Below are 17239 nucleotides of genomic sequence, written 5' to 3' on the forward strand. Positions count from 1 at the left end.
AAATTATGACAAGCTTTTCTTACTAAAATTACATTGAAAGTTCATCTAACTGTCTTTTGCTATACTGAATTCTGAAAGGCTGAATATAAACATAGGGTTTAAATATCTCTCAAGAGAAGAGTTTCTACCACATTCAATTTTTTTCTAATGAATTTTTTTCTAGTGTAACTGTAATATACCACCAGTCATTACTGTGCAGAAGTATTACAATAGGAAATGGGCGGGGCGAGTGTAAAGAATCCACTCTTTATATTCAATTGGTATGTGAATAATGCCTCTCTTTTAGTGTGGTACTCATATTCAAACAATACAAATCTGAAATTAATAAAACATCCCTTCTTTGGAAACCCAGCATGGAGCTCCATTGTAAGGTAGCCTGGGGCTGGTGCTTCACTCTTCTGTCCCTCCTCCACTGCTGTTGGAGAGGAAACATAATGCGGAGCAGAGGAGAAGGAGTTAGGCAGCAAAGAAGATGACAAGAGATAAAAACAGGGTGATGTTGAAAATGGAAAAACATGGAAGGAAAAGAAAATAGAAGCAAGGGGGAATGCCAGCAGAAATGAGAAAAAAGGTGGAAAACTGAAAGATTTAAAGATGGAGATGGGAGTAAAGATGGGAATAAAGAAATATAAACAAGAAAAGAAACAAAGTCTCCCCACTATCTTAGGGTAGTGATTTTTGTTCATTTCTTATTCTACATTTCAGGATATCTCTCTGGGAAACATCCACTGGCAGGCATTAAACTCTCACCCACCTAGTACCCTCACCATGAGTAATGTACTGACCTGAGTTAACACATTTGTACAGGGCCGGCTCTAGGCACCAGCAAACCAAGCATGTGCTTGGGACGGCACATTTACAGGGGCGGCATTCCAGCCATCCTTTTTTTTTTTTTTTTTTTGCAAAAGCCTAGAGCCGGCCCTGGCAGCAGCAGCACATCCTGGGCGGGGGGCGCCCTGGGGCCGCTGCAGTTTGCGCCGTGGGGGAGCAGTGCCCTCACCTTGTCGCTGGGCCGGGCAGGCTCCGAGTGGGGGACACTCAGGCTGAGGGCTGCCCCACGGGGCACACAGAGCTGCCTGCAGGTGCCGCATGGCGGCCACCCCCCAGCGCCGCAGACAGGGCTGGGTGAAGTGGCCCAAGCCGCCCAGGGACTGCGGCAGGGCGGCCAGAAGCAGCAGCGGGGCCATAGAGGGCGGGGCGCTGCCGTGCGGGTCCCACTCTCTGGGGCTCCGCTCCCTCTGGGGCTACCCTGCCCTGGCTCTTCAGCCCCCTGCTGGGGCGGTCCCCCGGCTATGCCCTCCCGGGTCCCAGCCGCTCCTGGAGGCAGGAGCCCTGGCTGGACGGACCCTGGGCTGAGGTGTGGTCTGGGAGCCCCACTGCTTACCCCAACCCTGGCAGCGCCGGACCGGCTGGAGGTGAGGAAGAAGCGGGCGGAGTCAGCACTGGTGGGGGGGAGCCCAGCGCTGGGGCAGCAGAGGGTGCGGGGGGGGGGAAGAGAGAGCCAAGGGCTGGGGCGGCAGGGGGTGCGGGTGGGGGAGGGCACTGGTGGGGGCAGGGGGTGAGAGCCCAGGGCTGGGGTGGGAGGCAGCCAAAATTTTTTTTGCTTGGGGCAGCAAAAAACCTAGAGCCGGCCCTGCATTTGTACTATTCATATTAGGTTTCTGGTAGACAGGTAAATGTACAGTTTTTTGAAAAGTAAAGTGCTATATCATTATCTTAAGTATTATTAGTACTATGTGCTATTGAAATGTTTGACTGAATACCACAAAGTGATATTCTATATGGTACAAACTTAGTTTCAGATCAGAGTAATAATTCCCCTCAGAACAATTTCATTTTCATTGGAAACCTGATTAGTAGTTAGCTCTCTAGTACAATGGACCAATCTCCTCCCCATTTCAAGACAATGTAAATCAATGCAATTATGCTAGGAATAAGTTTGCCCCGATGTGTGCATTTAGAGTGCGATGGGAGGAAATTTTATAGTGTGGGTGATGTTTATTCTCACAACACCAGTTTTAACCCTGCCGTAAATGGACACAGCTCCAGGAAAGTCAGTACATTTTTGACTCATTTTAGAAAAAAAAAACTTCACTCGGAGTTATACTCATGCCATCCTAATGGAGCGAATAGGTTTAGACACTTTTAAATGAAACTAAAATTTGTCCCAGTTTATGTGGCTTACCACAATGCCAAAATGTTGTTTGAACATACTCAGTCAACATTAGGTTGATTAAAATTTGTGGTCTTTTTTTAAAAATGAAAAGAGCAAAAAGTGGGCCAGATCATTAGCTCGTGCAAACCAAAGCAACTCTCTTGACATAAAAATTATAAAATGGAAAGGGTCATACTTAACATTATTTTCCTTGTTTAAAATCTATGTGCCGATGAGTTTAAGATTGTAAATCAAGGGCAGATACAGCCTCCCAAGTCAATGGGTGCACTACACTAAACGGCTGAGGGGGCACAGTGCCTCAGCCCCAGCACCTCAACCCTAATCCTGGCCTAATCCTGGGGAACCCGTGTGTGTGTGTGTGTGTGTGTGTGTGTGTGTGTGTGTAGGAAGGGTTGTGAAGTGCCAGTCAGGATTGGCCTGGCTGCCAGGTTGTAATACCACTCACTCAAATTTGGCCTGGCCACCCCTCCATAATCATGGAAGGGTGGCCAGGCCAAACCTGAGTGGTGCTGCTACCCTGTGCACCGGGTCACAATGCTCAGAGTAGGAAGCTGGGCCCAGCCCTGCAGGACAGGAGCTGCCGCTGCAGAGTAAGTATGCAGTGGGCTCACTCTCCAACCCCTGCCACCGCGACGTCCCCTTCACACCAGGTCAAGAGAAGAGTATGCTTGCCTAGTTCTCCACCCTTGGTTTCATGATTTCTGGGGTGCAACTAAACCCATGAACCCACACTAAAGACACCACTATTGTAAATCCTCATCAAAAACTGCATGGGTTAATCAAATAGAGGTTTAAATTTTTCTTATCTGGGAGAAACTTTGATGGGGTAAGGAGTCAGTTAAAAAAAATGTTTGGACTAACTTTTCTGTGCATTTCCTTATTTTCAACATTTGGTGGTATTTATTTGTTTTAAATTAAAGTATAACTTTCAAATGTTGTTGTTGTAGTTTTAATGCAATCTTTTTTTGAAAGCTGTTTTTCCTGAAATCACTGACATTTCCATCTTTAACACTATATGAATTTTGCATATTAAAAAGATTAATGCTTATAACAGAAATAATTATAGTAGATTCAGTGTCATTTGGAAATAAGGCTAAGTATCCTTATAAAAAAGTTGCAACAGAGAGTAATGAAATGGTTCACATATATAGAACCACTTGAACATGACATGTCAGAAATTCAGTCTTTGAGATTCTAGCATCTGCATACCTAAAAAGTGCCTGAATAAGAGAAGGTTAATTACCCTATGCAGTAACTGAGGTTCTTCCAGGAGTGCCCCTGTGGGTGCTCAACTTTAGGTGATTGTAGAGCAGTGCCACTTGGTGGAATGGAGGAGAGCAGTCGTGGTAGTTGATAAAACCATAAGTCCAAATAGAGCACCCGATGATGAGTGTTGCTCTGTGGCATAATGCTGTGTGAACATATGAGCGAATTCCCAGGTTGCGGCTTTGCACAATGGGCACATTGTTGAGGAAGGCTATCGAGGCAGAGAGTGCATGTGTTTTCAGTCCCCAATGGGGGTTGTAACTGTTGATGGTGATAACATAGGTCAGTGCAGCTGGATATCCATTTAGACAGCTTTTGTTTGAATAAGGCGTCCCCCTTAGATAGTTCCGTGATGTAAAGAAATAACTTTGGTGACTTTCTGAAAGACTTTGTCCTCTCAATGTGAAATGCTAGTGCACTGTGGACATCCAGTGTATGAAGCATTGCTTCTTATTTATTCTCAAGGGGCTTGGGTAGAACGATGGGAGATAGGTGGGTTGATTCAAATGGAATGAGGAAACTACTTTAGATAAGAATTTGGGATGTGGTTTTAGGGTAACTTTGTTTTTGAAAAATATTGTGCATGAAGGGTGTGCCTTGAAGGCCCTCACTTCTCCTACTCGTTGGGTGGGAGAGCAAAGCCTCCTTCATCAAGAGGTGGAGAAGTGAACATGATGCTAATGATGGCTCAAAAGGACACTCAGTATGGCATCACAGCCCCAGATTGAGTTCCCATAATGGAGTAGGGGCTTGTATTTTGGGGTAAAGGTTGTGAAGACTCTTGAGAAAGCGTTTAGTGGTTGGGTGGGTGAAGATTGAGAACTTGCTCACTTTGTGGTGGAATGCTGTGATTGCTACGAGGTGTACTCTGATCAAGCTCACTGAGAGACTCAATTTCTTAAGTTCAAATGCCATTGCTGACATATGGCCTAACAGTTGGAGGCAGATCCTGGCTGATGTCTGTGGGCTGGCTTGCATTATAGTGATTAGGTTGACAAGAGGGGTAAATCTGTGAGTGGGCAGAGAGGATGTAGCCAGAGAGTTGAGGTAGGCCCCGATGAACTCCAGTATCGGCACAGGTGTGGACGTTGATTTTTGTTGATTTATTTGTAGACCCAGCTGTGTGAAGAGAGCTAATGTCTTTGAAGTAGCTTCTAGTGCCTCTTCTCAAGTCTAGGTTTTGACTAAGCAATCATCCAGATAGGGGAATATATGACCCCTTGTCTGCTGAGGTGAGCCACTACCACAGTGAAGACTTTTGAGAATACCTGTGGAGCCGTGGACAAGTCAAAAGGGAATTTTGCATTGGAAATTATCTGTTCCTAGAACAAAATTGAGAAACTTCCTGTGTGAGGGAAGAATCATTATGAGGAATATTCATCCTGGAGGTCAAGGGCCGAGAAGCAGTCCCCTCGTTCTAGTGCTGGAATTATCATTGCTAGTGTGACCATCCTGAAACATTGAGTCTTCATGAATTTGTTGAGTCTTCTTAGGTTGAAAATGGGTCTCCGTCCTCCATTTTTTTCTGGGTTAAAAAATAATGGGAGTATAAACCCTTCCCTCTTGTTGTGCAGATTCTGGTTCTATTGCGCCCAGGTGTATGAGATGGTTTACCTTCTGTCATAATAGGTGTTCGTGAGAAAGGTCCCTGAGGCGAATGGGGAGGCTGGGTGTGTAGGGGAGGTTGAGGTAAATTGGGTGGAATAGCCAACCTGGTTGATTTCTATTGTCTAGATTGTCTGATGTGACATTTCACCATGCTGCATGGAATGGGGTCAGATGGTCTCTGGATGGATGGATGGTGTTGGATCAGTCCAGCAATAGAAAGTGTGGGAGGTGTCTCTGGTCCTTGACCAAATCCTCAAAACTATTGTTTAGAGGGAGGTTGTTGGGATATTGAGGGCTGAGAAGGGAGTGGTCTCCATCTTGTGGGTCTCTGCCTCCACCTTTGCAGGTAGTATTGTCTCTGAGGCTGGGTGTAGGGTGCAGATCTTGTTCTTTGTGCTGAGTAATACTTCCCATTTCTTCTTTTGTGTAGGCGTATATATGCCCAAGGATCTCAGTGTCATCCTGGAGTCCTTCAACTTGTGTAGGGACTCAGCTGTTTTGGTTGAGAACAGTTTGGGGCCTTCGAATGATATGTCCTCGACAGTAGATTGTACCTCTTCGGGAAAACCTGATAGAGGGAGCCAGGAAGCTTGTCACATGACTACGGCCATGAGAGCCTCATTTATTGGAAAAGCTATCTTGGAAGAGATTGAAGTATGGAGGATATCCAACAACTTATGTTGGGACTCCGCAACTTCTTCCAGAGGTATCTCCAATGAGTCTGTGATCCTCTTAAGCAGTTCTTGGAACTGTATAAAGTCATCCCCTGTCATGGGTGGTGGGGGTATGAATTGGCAGCTGATGTGACTTACTGATCCGAGGTCTCCTCCAGTTCCCTGATTGCTTCTTCTGGGGATTCAGAGGGTCCAAATACTAAGGATGATGGAGACTGCCTCGACCGCTCCTTGTGTGGACTCTGAGGCTTAGGGTAGTGTTGGTGGTACACTGCCCAGGGGTCCTAGTAGGACCAGTGTGGTAGGAATGGCATTGATGATGGCAACTCTACCATCCTTGAGTTTCAGGTCTTGGGTGGTACTGATGCTGTTCTAGTAGGCCCAGTCTGGTGGCTGTCTGCATAGGCAAGGAGTTATGGGAAGAGTAGATTTCCCCTTGATCATCAGCCTCCTCCTCATTGCTGGATAAAGGAGGAGCTGACCTGGTTGGTGTTGTAAGTTGGCATGATACTGAGTGTACTGGAGTAATGTTGGTACCGAGGAGTGGGGATTCTGGTGCTGACGAGACCAAAAGTTCTTTATGCTGGAGAAACTGCTGCAGTACAGAGAGCATTGGTACTGAGGAGGCTGTTGGTGGTGGTACCAATGCCTTTACCGCAGAAGTCAGTGCAGAAGGTTGTGCACTGTGCATTGTGGAGGCAAGAGGTGGTACTATAGACCGTAGCACTGCTGAGCTGCTCATTGCCACATGTCTGAGCAGCTGCTGCGGTACTGAGGCAGGTAAGTTTCCTTTTTGTGCCTTTGTCTGAGCTCGTCCACCTAGAGTCTTTGGCTTGCATAGTATCTATGGAACTGGATGATCCTGCTGCCTCAGAGGTGGATGGTCTTGGTGCAGTTGGTACCGAGGAGGTCTGACGGGTCGGGGAATGCTTCTTTTTGGCAGCTTTCTGAGAAGAGGAGGTTGGAGACTGTTTTTTGTTTCCTTTTTGGAGGAGTGCTCCTTCCTCTGACAGAGAGATGGATAACCTTTGTCAGATACCACTGTTGAAGACCAGTGTCCAGGAGGGGTCCATGATCCCAGACTGGACACCACGTGCAGACTTCTCCATCAGGAGGAGTTTTAGATGTAAATTCCTTGCTTTCCTGGTGCAAGCCTTCATATTATGGAAGTGGGAGCACTTTTGTGGGATGTGTGTCTCACCAAGCCAGTGGACACACTGTCCGTCAGAAACCGGGATTGAAGACCAGCAAGTGAGGCAACGTTGAAAACCTGGGGAGCCAGCCATGCCCCTTTGAATAGGGTTTCTCCCATGAGGGATGGTAACTATACTATATTAAGGGATATACTAATAACTGAAATTTAAATTCCTAAGAGGAGAAAAATAAATAAATAAAGTAAGAAAGAGGTAGGGTAGTTAACTATTTAACTAACTAACTGGGTTCTAAAAACAAATACTCTGAAGATAAAAGTTAAGCTAAAGATAATACTGAGAGGCGCTGCCCATTGCTCTATCTCAAGCCAATGGCGGTAGAGAAGGAACTGAAGGGGGGTTGGTTGCACAGCACCATGTAACCGCCAGAAGCAGCGCAAGATGGGAACAGTGCCTGTGTGTCCCAACCAGGCACTGTTACTGAAATTCTCCAATTACAAGCACAAGGGCGCAGATTCTCCTAAAGTGGAGCACCCACAGGGACATTCCTTGAAAAAGAATATATATTCCTGATCTCACACTGTAGTAGTAAACATCTTTAAATTGGTCAGTGGAATGGGGGGGGGAAAGATTAAAATGAATGCCTCAAAATGCTTTTTCCATTGTGGATGGAGCTCAGGGTGGTTTCTGTGTGATTTGAAAGGTGAGACAAATGAACTGTATCTAACAGAAAAGGTAGCAGAAATTTAGAAGATGACCCAGAAAAATTGACTAAGAGTTAACAATGGGAATAATCTGGACTAAATCAAAGAGCTCAAATCAAATTCTACTTTGGAATAAGCAAACAAACTCCTACTGAATTTGAAGAAAACTCAATGAGAATTATCTAATCCAATGGGAGTTCCTAGGAACTCTTTGATTTGAGTTCTACTGAATACATTTTAATCTTAATTCATTATTTTAGAAGAACTAAAAATAATAATTTTGATAAGGTGTAATTTGTACTTTGGCATGCTGTTAATTGGAATTAAATTGTGACTGCACCATAACTGTAAAGGAGATGTAATGAAATGTTTGAATTAGCTCAGCTACTGTCAAATTAGATGGTTTAGAATAGGCCATTTACAAAATATCTGAATTGGGTATTAATGAAATTATCTCAGGTGACTGATCATGTGATACACAAGCTTTCATTTCTAGCTCATTGGTTCAAAAACGGTCCATGACATGGATGTGAGAAAAAGGTGAACAACTGGAAGAATTTCTTAATGGTGAAATCTGATGAACTGTGAAACAGTCACCCAAAATAATTGGTGAAGCACTATAGTTTGAAATATTTAAAATCAGAGTTGACAAAAATATTAGAAAAATAACTGTAAGGAACAATCCTCTAATGGCAGGTGGAAGCTCTAGGTCAGCAGTTCTTAACAAGGGGTATGCATACCCTTGAGGGTATGCAGAGGTCTTCCGGGGTACATCACCTCATCTAGATATTTGCCTACTTTTACAACAGGCTACATAAAAAACACTAGCAAAGTCAGTGCAAACTAAAATGTTATACAAAGACTTGTTTATACTGCTCTAGATACTATATACAATGAAAGGTAAATATAAAATGTATATTCCAATCAATTTATTTTACAATTATTCAGTAAAAATGAGAAAGTAAGCAACTTTTCAGTAGGTCTTCTGTAGTTTTATGTCTGATTTTGTAAGCAGGTAGGTTTTAAGTGAGGTGAAAGTTGGGGGATGCAAGATAAGTCAGATTCCGGAAAGGGGTACATTAGTCTGGAGAGGTTGAGAACCACTGCTGTAGGTAACCCAGTAGCTTTCATTTAATATCCAAGCTCCTCTAGGCAGGGGCAGGGACTGTCTTTCTATATTTATATTGCACCTAGCAAACTGGGGCCCTTATTCTCCTGATTTGGGCCTCTGGGCACTACTTCAGTGCACATAATAAATAACACAATTATAATATTATGATGATTCTATTCCCATGGAAGAGATGACACCATCCATTAAAAGTTATGGTCCTGACTCTCTCCTCTACTGAGGTCCAAAGTGGAAGGACAGTGGATCTCAGATCCCAGGAGCTGACATTTAGTCAATCATTTAATCTTATTTTACTTGTTTTTACACTTCCTATTAGAAGGAATAAGGAACCCAATAATAGCGAAGAAGCCCTAAATCTCAGCTTACCAATACTAGTGCAACTTTCACCATCATTATTGATCTTCCAGCCTTCATAACAGGAGCACTTGACACTCTGTTTGTGCTGTTCACACAGTTGACTACACTTAAGATGTTTGGTACAGTAATCCACAATTTCACAGGTTTTGTTGTCTGGATTTAGATAAAGTCCTGGAGGGCAGGAACACACAATTCTTCTTCCAGGAACTACAGAACACTGGTGGCTACATCCACCATTGTTAAGCGAACATTCATCTGAAATAACAGGAAAAGAACATTAAGAATTGCAAACGATATCCGCTGTATTATATTATACTTCTTAAGAGCGTCTCAGTAATAAAAGAAATTAAAAACCTCTAGTAATCACAAACTGAATTTAAATCTGGCTGAACAACTATTTGTTTGGAATACTTATACAGAAAAGTAGTGCATTCAGTTTGCACACATCTGAGGTTGCATTACTGTTACAGGATAGCAAGTTTTTAGCATTGTAGAACTACAATATAGATTATAAATTTTGACAGATTATCAAAGGTATTTTACCATTCACGCATTCACTTTGTATTTACTAGATGGTACACTTCTTTTCTCATTTACTTAATGCTACCATTCTTTGGGCTTCTTGTTTACTATTCACGTATGTTTTTTTTTTTAAATAATTGGAAAAAAGAACAACGGAATTTCCAGACAAAAGCTACATTAAGTTAGGTCAGTTTATTTAAGGTTGACAGTATATTTCAGAGTAAAATACATTACAGGGATGTTATAATTCTCTCCAAAATAAGCATTCAGTGTCCAAATTCTGCCCTGCAGTGAGACCACGAGGAAAGGAGGGGGGGAAAACACTATGTGTCTAACCTAAGCTGGAACTACAAACACTAAAGTGTGTTCATTGTAACTGTATAGCTATTGCATGGTGTTATTACAGGACAGAGTTAAGGTTTGTTTGGATGCCCTAACTGTGCATTTCATATCTTCACATGTTTGGATTTTGTTTAAATTGGCTAAAGACTATTTAGCTCAGTGATATCCTTTTCTGTTCCTAACCAGTGTACACTAAACCCAAATAAATCTTGGAATGCATTTAGTGTCTCAGCACATTTGGCTCTGTGTCAAAGTGCCTTATTCCTTCAGCAATCTGAGGCTTCGATTCCTTTTTCCTTCTGTTCCCTGAGTCTTCTGTGTCTTGAGGTTTCTTGTATTTCTTAAACCTATGCATGGAGGGTCTCTGGGATTAGGAGGCAAAGGGCATGCTTTTTCCCAACAGATTCGGAGTCTGCTCTCAGTTACATTTGTGCATCCCTGTGGTGACTATAGTAGTGTCAAAGAAGCCAGTGTGAAAGGAAATTGAGGACCTAGTTCTCCATTTTATTTTATTTTTTTAAAGAATGCTGTGAAAACAAACACTAAAGAACTTTAAGGAGCTAGTCCTGCATTTCCTATAAGTACTAATGTCAATGTGAATTTTGGGAGTACAGGACAGGTGCACTAATGCATTTATTTACTGGAAGTTAGATTTTCTTCTGAATCTTCTAATTTATTCATGCCTCTTAGTTATTCTGATTCACATATATCTCTAAAACTGAATTTTACATCTGCACAAAAAAGTGTAAACAATCCAGCAGTCCTTCTATAGAACAAGAACAACAACAACAAGGAGTCTGGTGGCACCTTAAAGACTAACAGATTTATTTGGGCATAAGCTTTCATGAGTAAAAACCTCACTTCTCTGGATGTTCTATAGAACAGTTTCCCTCGTGATTTTTTTAAAGCAGTTCCCTTTCTTCTTAGGGTCCTTTTATTTTTCCAGACTTCAAGGTTCTCAATGATGGGGAAAAAAGGGGGGGGGGAAATTAATTAAAATAATACTGATAGGCCAGGGTGCTGCCAATATCCTGCAATGCATATTAACACTTTAAGGCAACAGTCATAAATACCCTAATGCTAATTAGTAAATGAGTAGTAAACCACTGTTGTCAAATAACTTATTATCATTATCTTCATCACAGAAAATCCCAAAGGGACAAGGCCTCTTTGCAGTCCAAATGCCACCCAGAACAATCTCTGCCTTGGTGCCTAAGGTGGTCTGGCTATGTTTATGTCAGTTATGTCTATCACTGGCAATCTTATCGCACCACCAAAGCTTGATCTCTGTAGTGGTATTCCTTGTTACATGATTCAGAATTTGTTGATCATCTGTTCTAATAATATGTCCATACCACGGAAGCTGCTGAAACTAGTGTTGATAGAGGTGGTTGCTGGGTTTGGCTTCAAATATCCTCATTTCTGTTCCTGTCGTGACACTTGATCTGGAACAGCAGATGATGATGATGAGAATCAAAAATGTAAATCCAGTGTTCTTTGGCCTTCCTCGGGACCCATGTTTTACTGCCATACAACAGAGTTGGTATAATTGTGGTTCTATAGATCCCCAGCTTTTTGGCAAGACATCACCACTGAGGCCACTGAAGCATGCCTGAAACCTGGCAGCAGCTGTTGCTATATGGGTGTCCACATCTTTCAAGCAACTTCTAGCATGGTCTATGATGATGCCCAAATATTTGACAGTTGCCACCTGCTCAATGACCCTTCCAGACAAGTAAATAGTGGGTTGGCTGTATCTAGCACTGGAGGCTGTTCGATGGAAATAGTCAGGGACTTAGTTTTATCCAGATTCATAAGGTCCAAAGTGTGTTGCTTCTTGCCCGACTAGATCAGCCATCAGCTTCAGCAATTCACCAGACTGAGTCAACAACAGAGTGTCAACAGCATATTAGAGATCTCAAAGCAGAATGGTGTTCTGCTCAAAGCCACCGACAGCTGCCTCCTCAAGCTTACCAATCAACTAATTAATGCCAATATTGACCAACGATGGGGCAGAGTGCTGCCTTGCCAAACTCCCGAGGAGATAGGAAACCATGCCGTGAAACTGCCATTGACTCAAACACAGATTTCTATTCCATTCTGTCAATGACACTACCTTTCCAGATCCCACAAACTTCCTGGTTGCCTCATCAGATCCCCCAAACTTGCTCAATGCACTGAATCGAAGGCCTAATTGAAGTCTATAAAAAGTGCTATGCCTGGTTTATTAAATTCAGCAATATGGTAAATATATGGTTCTGACTCTTATGTGGTGCTCTGGCAGCATATATGGGCCCTAAAGAGGTAACTATTGGCTGGAGGTTAATGAGAGCATCATGTGCCTTGTCTCTCAAGCCAAAGAAACTTTACTAGAGCACATTTCCCATTAACAAGGAGTTGTACACCTGAGGATATAAAAACCTCTACTCCTGTAATCACCTCTCCTTTCCTACGTTTCAGCCCTTTAATTATTTATTATATATATTACAGTATTGCCTAGAAGCCCCAGTCACAGAGCAGGACATCTTTATGCTGGGCACTGTACAAACACTGAACAAAAAGGCAGTCCCTGCCCCAAAAGTTTACACTCTAAGTAAAAAATAAGAAAGAACAGATGGATACAGAAAGACTAATGGTGGAGTACATGGAAACAATGAGATAATATTGGACAGCATGATAGAGTATGCTCTGTCAGAACAGTCCTCTTTTTACATTTCAGCTAAAGGATGAACACAGTGCATCTTAATAACATGCTATGGCAAATCTTCAGTACTGACTCAGAAGGAAGAATGACACCTTTGGAATAATAAAAAAACCCAAACTTGCAGCATACTAATGTGTTTCTGAAAAAAAACAAAAAACCCTCCCATCTAAGTAGTGACCTAATTCAACAGTGGTTAAGTTTGTGTGGTCTAACAGTATTATAGGCACACTTAAGTACAGGTGTTCTTATATGTGTAAGACATCTTTTCTACTGCTTATGGCTACAACCATGTACCTTGTAAGTGATGTTTTAAGAGGTTAAAAGTTAGGTTCTTAGATTAGAGAACCTATGTTGTTCACCATGCTTCATTTTGGAGAGGTTTGATACAATTTCAAGCACAACATGGACATTATAATAAAATGCACAAATTACTTGTGAGAAAATTTAAATACCCTGCTAAGATAAGATTCTTTAGAAAGGAAAGATGGGAACAGAAAATATCGAGTGGTATTAGGGAAACAAAATAATTTTGAATTCTTTATAGATGTGAGTGTGCCTAAAAATAAAATACCACAAAGGTCGCCTTCATCAGATCCATCAGGACAATCTCTTCTCCCATTACAGAGCTTCTCAGGCTGTAGGCAGATGGAGGTATCATTAGCACAAGGATATTTTGGTGGTCCACACATATAGCTCTCGCAATTATCCTCATCAGACTGATCGTCACAATCAATATCTCCATCACATAGCCACGCTTTGCTAATGCATCTCCCTTGGAGAAAAGAGACAAACACAAGAAATCAGACTGAAAATAAACATAGGAAAACCTATGGTAACATTACAGAGAAATCTATTGCTGTGTTACATTTTAGCATTAATGGTCTCTCTTTCTAAATTAACAGAAATGATCTAAACAAGCTCAGCTTTGTATTTTAAGTTATCTGCATCTAAATAGGCAGCCTTAATTTCTTGACCAATGTCAAACCTAATAGGTTCTATGTTCAATAAACTGCATGCAGGCAACTATGCAACCTAAGTAAAATATACTGATTTACAGTTTTATAGGTTGCCCAAAATTGTTGCAATGTTTCTTCTCCTGCTTTCCTCCCCATTTTCTTTTCTCTCCATTCCCACCCACCCCTAGTAAAAGCAAGGTCCCAATCTGACACTGACAAACTAGTAGCTACCATGAACAAAAGTACTCTATTAATTATATACAATATGTTTCCATATAATGCCAAAGCAGTAATCATACTTTACATTTTAGCCAATGATTTTAGTTTATTATCCATGTATTGTGTGATGTTATGATTAATTAACATGTCATGATATATATAATCATTGTATGTTTAATAGAGTTAAATTGTAGGATTATAGAAGTATAAAATTGGTCAGTATTTAGATTGATAATTTATTAGATATCTAAGTCAGAAAGGCTGAAACACAAGACCTGTAGGTTGAGGCCTTCCAGATTCTAGCTTACCTAGTTTAGGCTTTGGAGATAAGAAATGCTGACATAAGTTAGTGACCAAATAATAACCCGATGCCCTAAGATTATGGGAAAAGTGGTACCAAATGGTAATATTGTGAAAAATTAGCTGGAAGATTAATTTTAAATAATAAAAATGCTGTAGAGGTACATCTGTTTCCAACATGTGCCTTAACACAGGATACAAGTTGTGCGTCAATGCTAATGAGAATAAAGAGAACCTATACAACCTATAGCATTTGGGATCCCTTACATTTCTAGGGGACACAGACCAATAAGGGAAAAAAGAGGGTTGACACTTCCATGTGAAGAACATAGGTACAGACAGAATCACATTATAAAAAAGGGAGTGTCCAAAGCAGGAAAATTGAGCTTCCTATGGGAGAACTCCAGCAGGAACCATCCCTGTACTGATGGTCAATCCACAAGAGAACCATCAGACTAGGAGGATGAGAATATGTCTGTAGCTGTAACTGGATGAATATATCAAGGAGTTGTATATGCTGTGACATTCATAACTTTGTTGGTAACTGTAATAAAAATGATAAAAGATAGTAAACCTTGTTCTCATGATTGTATGTTACTTGCCTATGGTTTCATGTGTTCCTATGAGCTCTAGATCTAAGGCAAGCAGAGAGAACTCTGCTGAACTTGAGACTATAGCTGCCCGAGCCGAACCCTCGATGGGGTAACATCACTGAAATTAACTTTAAATAAAAATAAAAGCTACAAAATGAAACATTTCTAGCAGATGAAACACTTTCACAATGTTTTAAATAGGCAATGTCCAACTCATTTCCTGCATTGGAAATAACTATACAAGGAAAAATATTACTCCAGTTTATGCTACACCTCTATGTTAGAAATGTTACAGTTGCAGCATTGTCTACTGATAGAGATAGGGTTTGTAACCTCTCAGAAGTATATGGGTGTGGAAGTGGAGTCACTTGGGGTAAAAACCCATATCTATACAAATCCATCCCAAAACAGATTCCCCACAATTGTTCACACACACTGACAATTGCCATCAAGCTCTGATGCCACTGTCTCCAACTATTCATCAGCACATTTCAATCTCCTTTTAATGGTGTCTATGCTAGTTAGACAAGCATTAAAACTGGTAATGTGCTTTAGAATTTTAGTTCTTTATTGAGACAATGCCACCATCCCAGGTTCCTCCTTCTTTCTGCCAGGAAACTCCTCTCCCTCTATCCCCACCACAGGACATGGATTAGTCATGCAGAGGAACTTGCAAAGGTGATGGGAGAGGGGAGAAGGTGCCTCCCACCTCTGGCCCCCAATATTTTAAATACATCTCATTATCAGTTTGTATTTTCAGATAAAGTATTTTTTAACAGTCAAAAGTTTTAACGACATAAGTGTAACAGAGCACTGGTCTGCAAGGGCAGGCAGAACATCTGTTATAGGGACATAGCTCCTTTAAGGCTGCTCATTGTTGGGAGTTGTAGTCTTCAGAAAGGGCACATAATAGAAATGGGTCAACTGACTAAATATCATGGGATTACCTGTTGGAAGCTATATAAAGAAATACTCCTGGCTCAATCTCAAGAAGATAAGGCTTGAGACAATCTCCCTGGGGATGTGACAAGAGGCCCACTCAATAATCAGGAAAGGTTACCCAGAGAGGAGGTTATGTCCTCTCCTCCCAGTTTGCTGAAAACTAGAATGGCCTTTGATGGCTGGGATCAAGTGTTTTGCTCATTTTAAATCCTTTCATGATAATAAAGCTGGCCTTGGGTAAAGGACTTTGGATTGAACTGAAGTTTGGCTATTATTTTACCTTCCTTGGTGTTTTTCTGCTCATCAACTTACAGCACAGTACTGTATGAATGTATACCATACTGTATATTAGGCAGAGGCAAACTACTTCAGATGATATAAGAACAAATTCATACTTTCACTTAAAAATTGGATTATACTAAATCTGATATTTCTTGAGGTTTGAAAATAATTGAGCTCATGTTTTTTCTCTGATCTTCCGGGTTTTTGCCAAGACCACAACCATAAATAGTGAAATACAATGAGAGTTAGTTTTATGATTAAGGCACCAGACTGGGATTCAGGAGTTCTGGCTTCAATTTCCAGCTCTGCTTCAGACTTCCTGGGTGACCTTGTGCAAATGGTAAAAGATCCACCATTTAAATGTTATGAAACTACACATAAAGCACTCATGAACATCCTATACTAAATAGGAATAACCCCAAAATATTAAAATACCTATACATTTAAGCAATTTAATATTTACGCTTACCAATCCTGAATTACACATAAAAGAGCATGGCAAAAGGTACATGATCAAGGTGATATTTCACTGTGGGGTAACAGTATAGAGTACAAAGAATTAGGAGTTGGATCTTGAAGATGCTGAGCACTTTTGAAAGGTGCTGAACACCTCCAATTCCTATTGATGTTAATGGAAGTTCAGGGTGCTGAGCACCTCATAGCAATGCTCAGCATCTTCTAAGATGGAGGCCAAAGCACAGCCATCATTCCACTGACAATAAAGGGAGCTGTAATCCTTATTCCTTCCAAACTGAAAAAAATGAACAACTTTGTTTCTACCTACTCACTTACAGTTACACAAGTAAATAATAAATAAGATAGAGCAACCAGGAAACAAAGTTGTATGCATAAACTTAAATACGTACATTCAATCAAAAGTGCTTCTAGAGAACTTCCATCTTCATCTTTACCTTGAAAAGAACACTGGCATTTAAATACCATCACAAAGACAGCAGCAGCAAAGAAAATAATGGAAAATGTTTGTGCCATGCAAATTGGCCATATCCCAAAGTAAATTGATGTTGATTCCAGTACAGCCTCTAACCTCTACTTCAATCTGTTTTATAGATACAACCGCTTACAGAACAAATCTGTTTACTTGACTTCTTTTCATGTTAATGAAAAGAAGATATATTCTATAACACAGGATTCCTCTTCAACTGTGATAGGTTTGACATATCTTATTAAATAAAAGAATATGCTTATGTGAACAAATTAATTTTGTCCAGATTTAAATGAGGCACATAATGAAGTATTTATGCCTATATTGATGTCATTATTTCAAATTATTGCCCTTGCATGAGACATACATTT

At 41.1% G+C, this 17239-nt stretch overlaps 1 protein-coding gene across 1 annotated transcript in view; it reads right to left on the reverse strand.

Moving 5' to 3' along the window:
• LRP1B (LDL receptor related protein 1B) overlaps positions 1–17239 on the reverse strand; it is a 1070902-nt gene that overhangs the window by 474769 nt on the left and 578894 nt on the right. The window contains exons 22-23 of the mRNA XM_065413676.1: positions 13205–13405; positions 9075–9320 (exon numbers count right to left, since the gene is read on the reverse strand). Of these exons, the coding sequence (XP_065269748.1) occupies positions 9075–9320; positions 13205–13405 (447 nt within the window). The remainder of the gene's footprint in view (positions 1–9074; positions 9321–13204; positions 13406–17239) is intronic.

This window comes from Emys orbicularis, chromosome 11 (genome assembly GCF_028017835.1).
Source record: "Emys orbicularis isolate rEmyOrb1 chromosome 11, rEmyOrb1.hap1, whole genome shotgun sequence".
Lineage (NCBI taxonomy): Eukaryota > Metazoa > Chordata > Testudines > Emydidae > Emys > Emys orbicularis.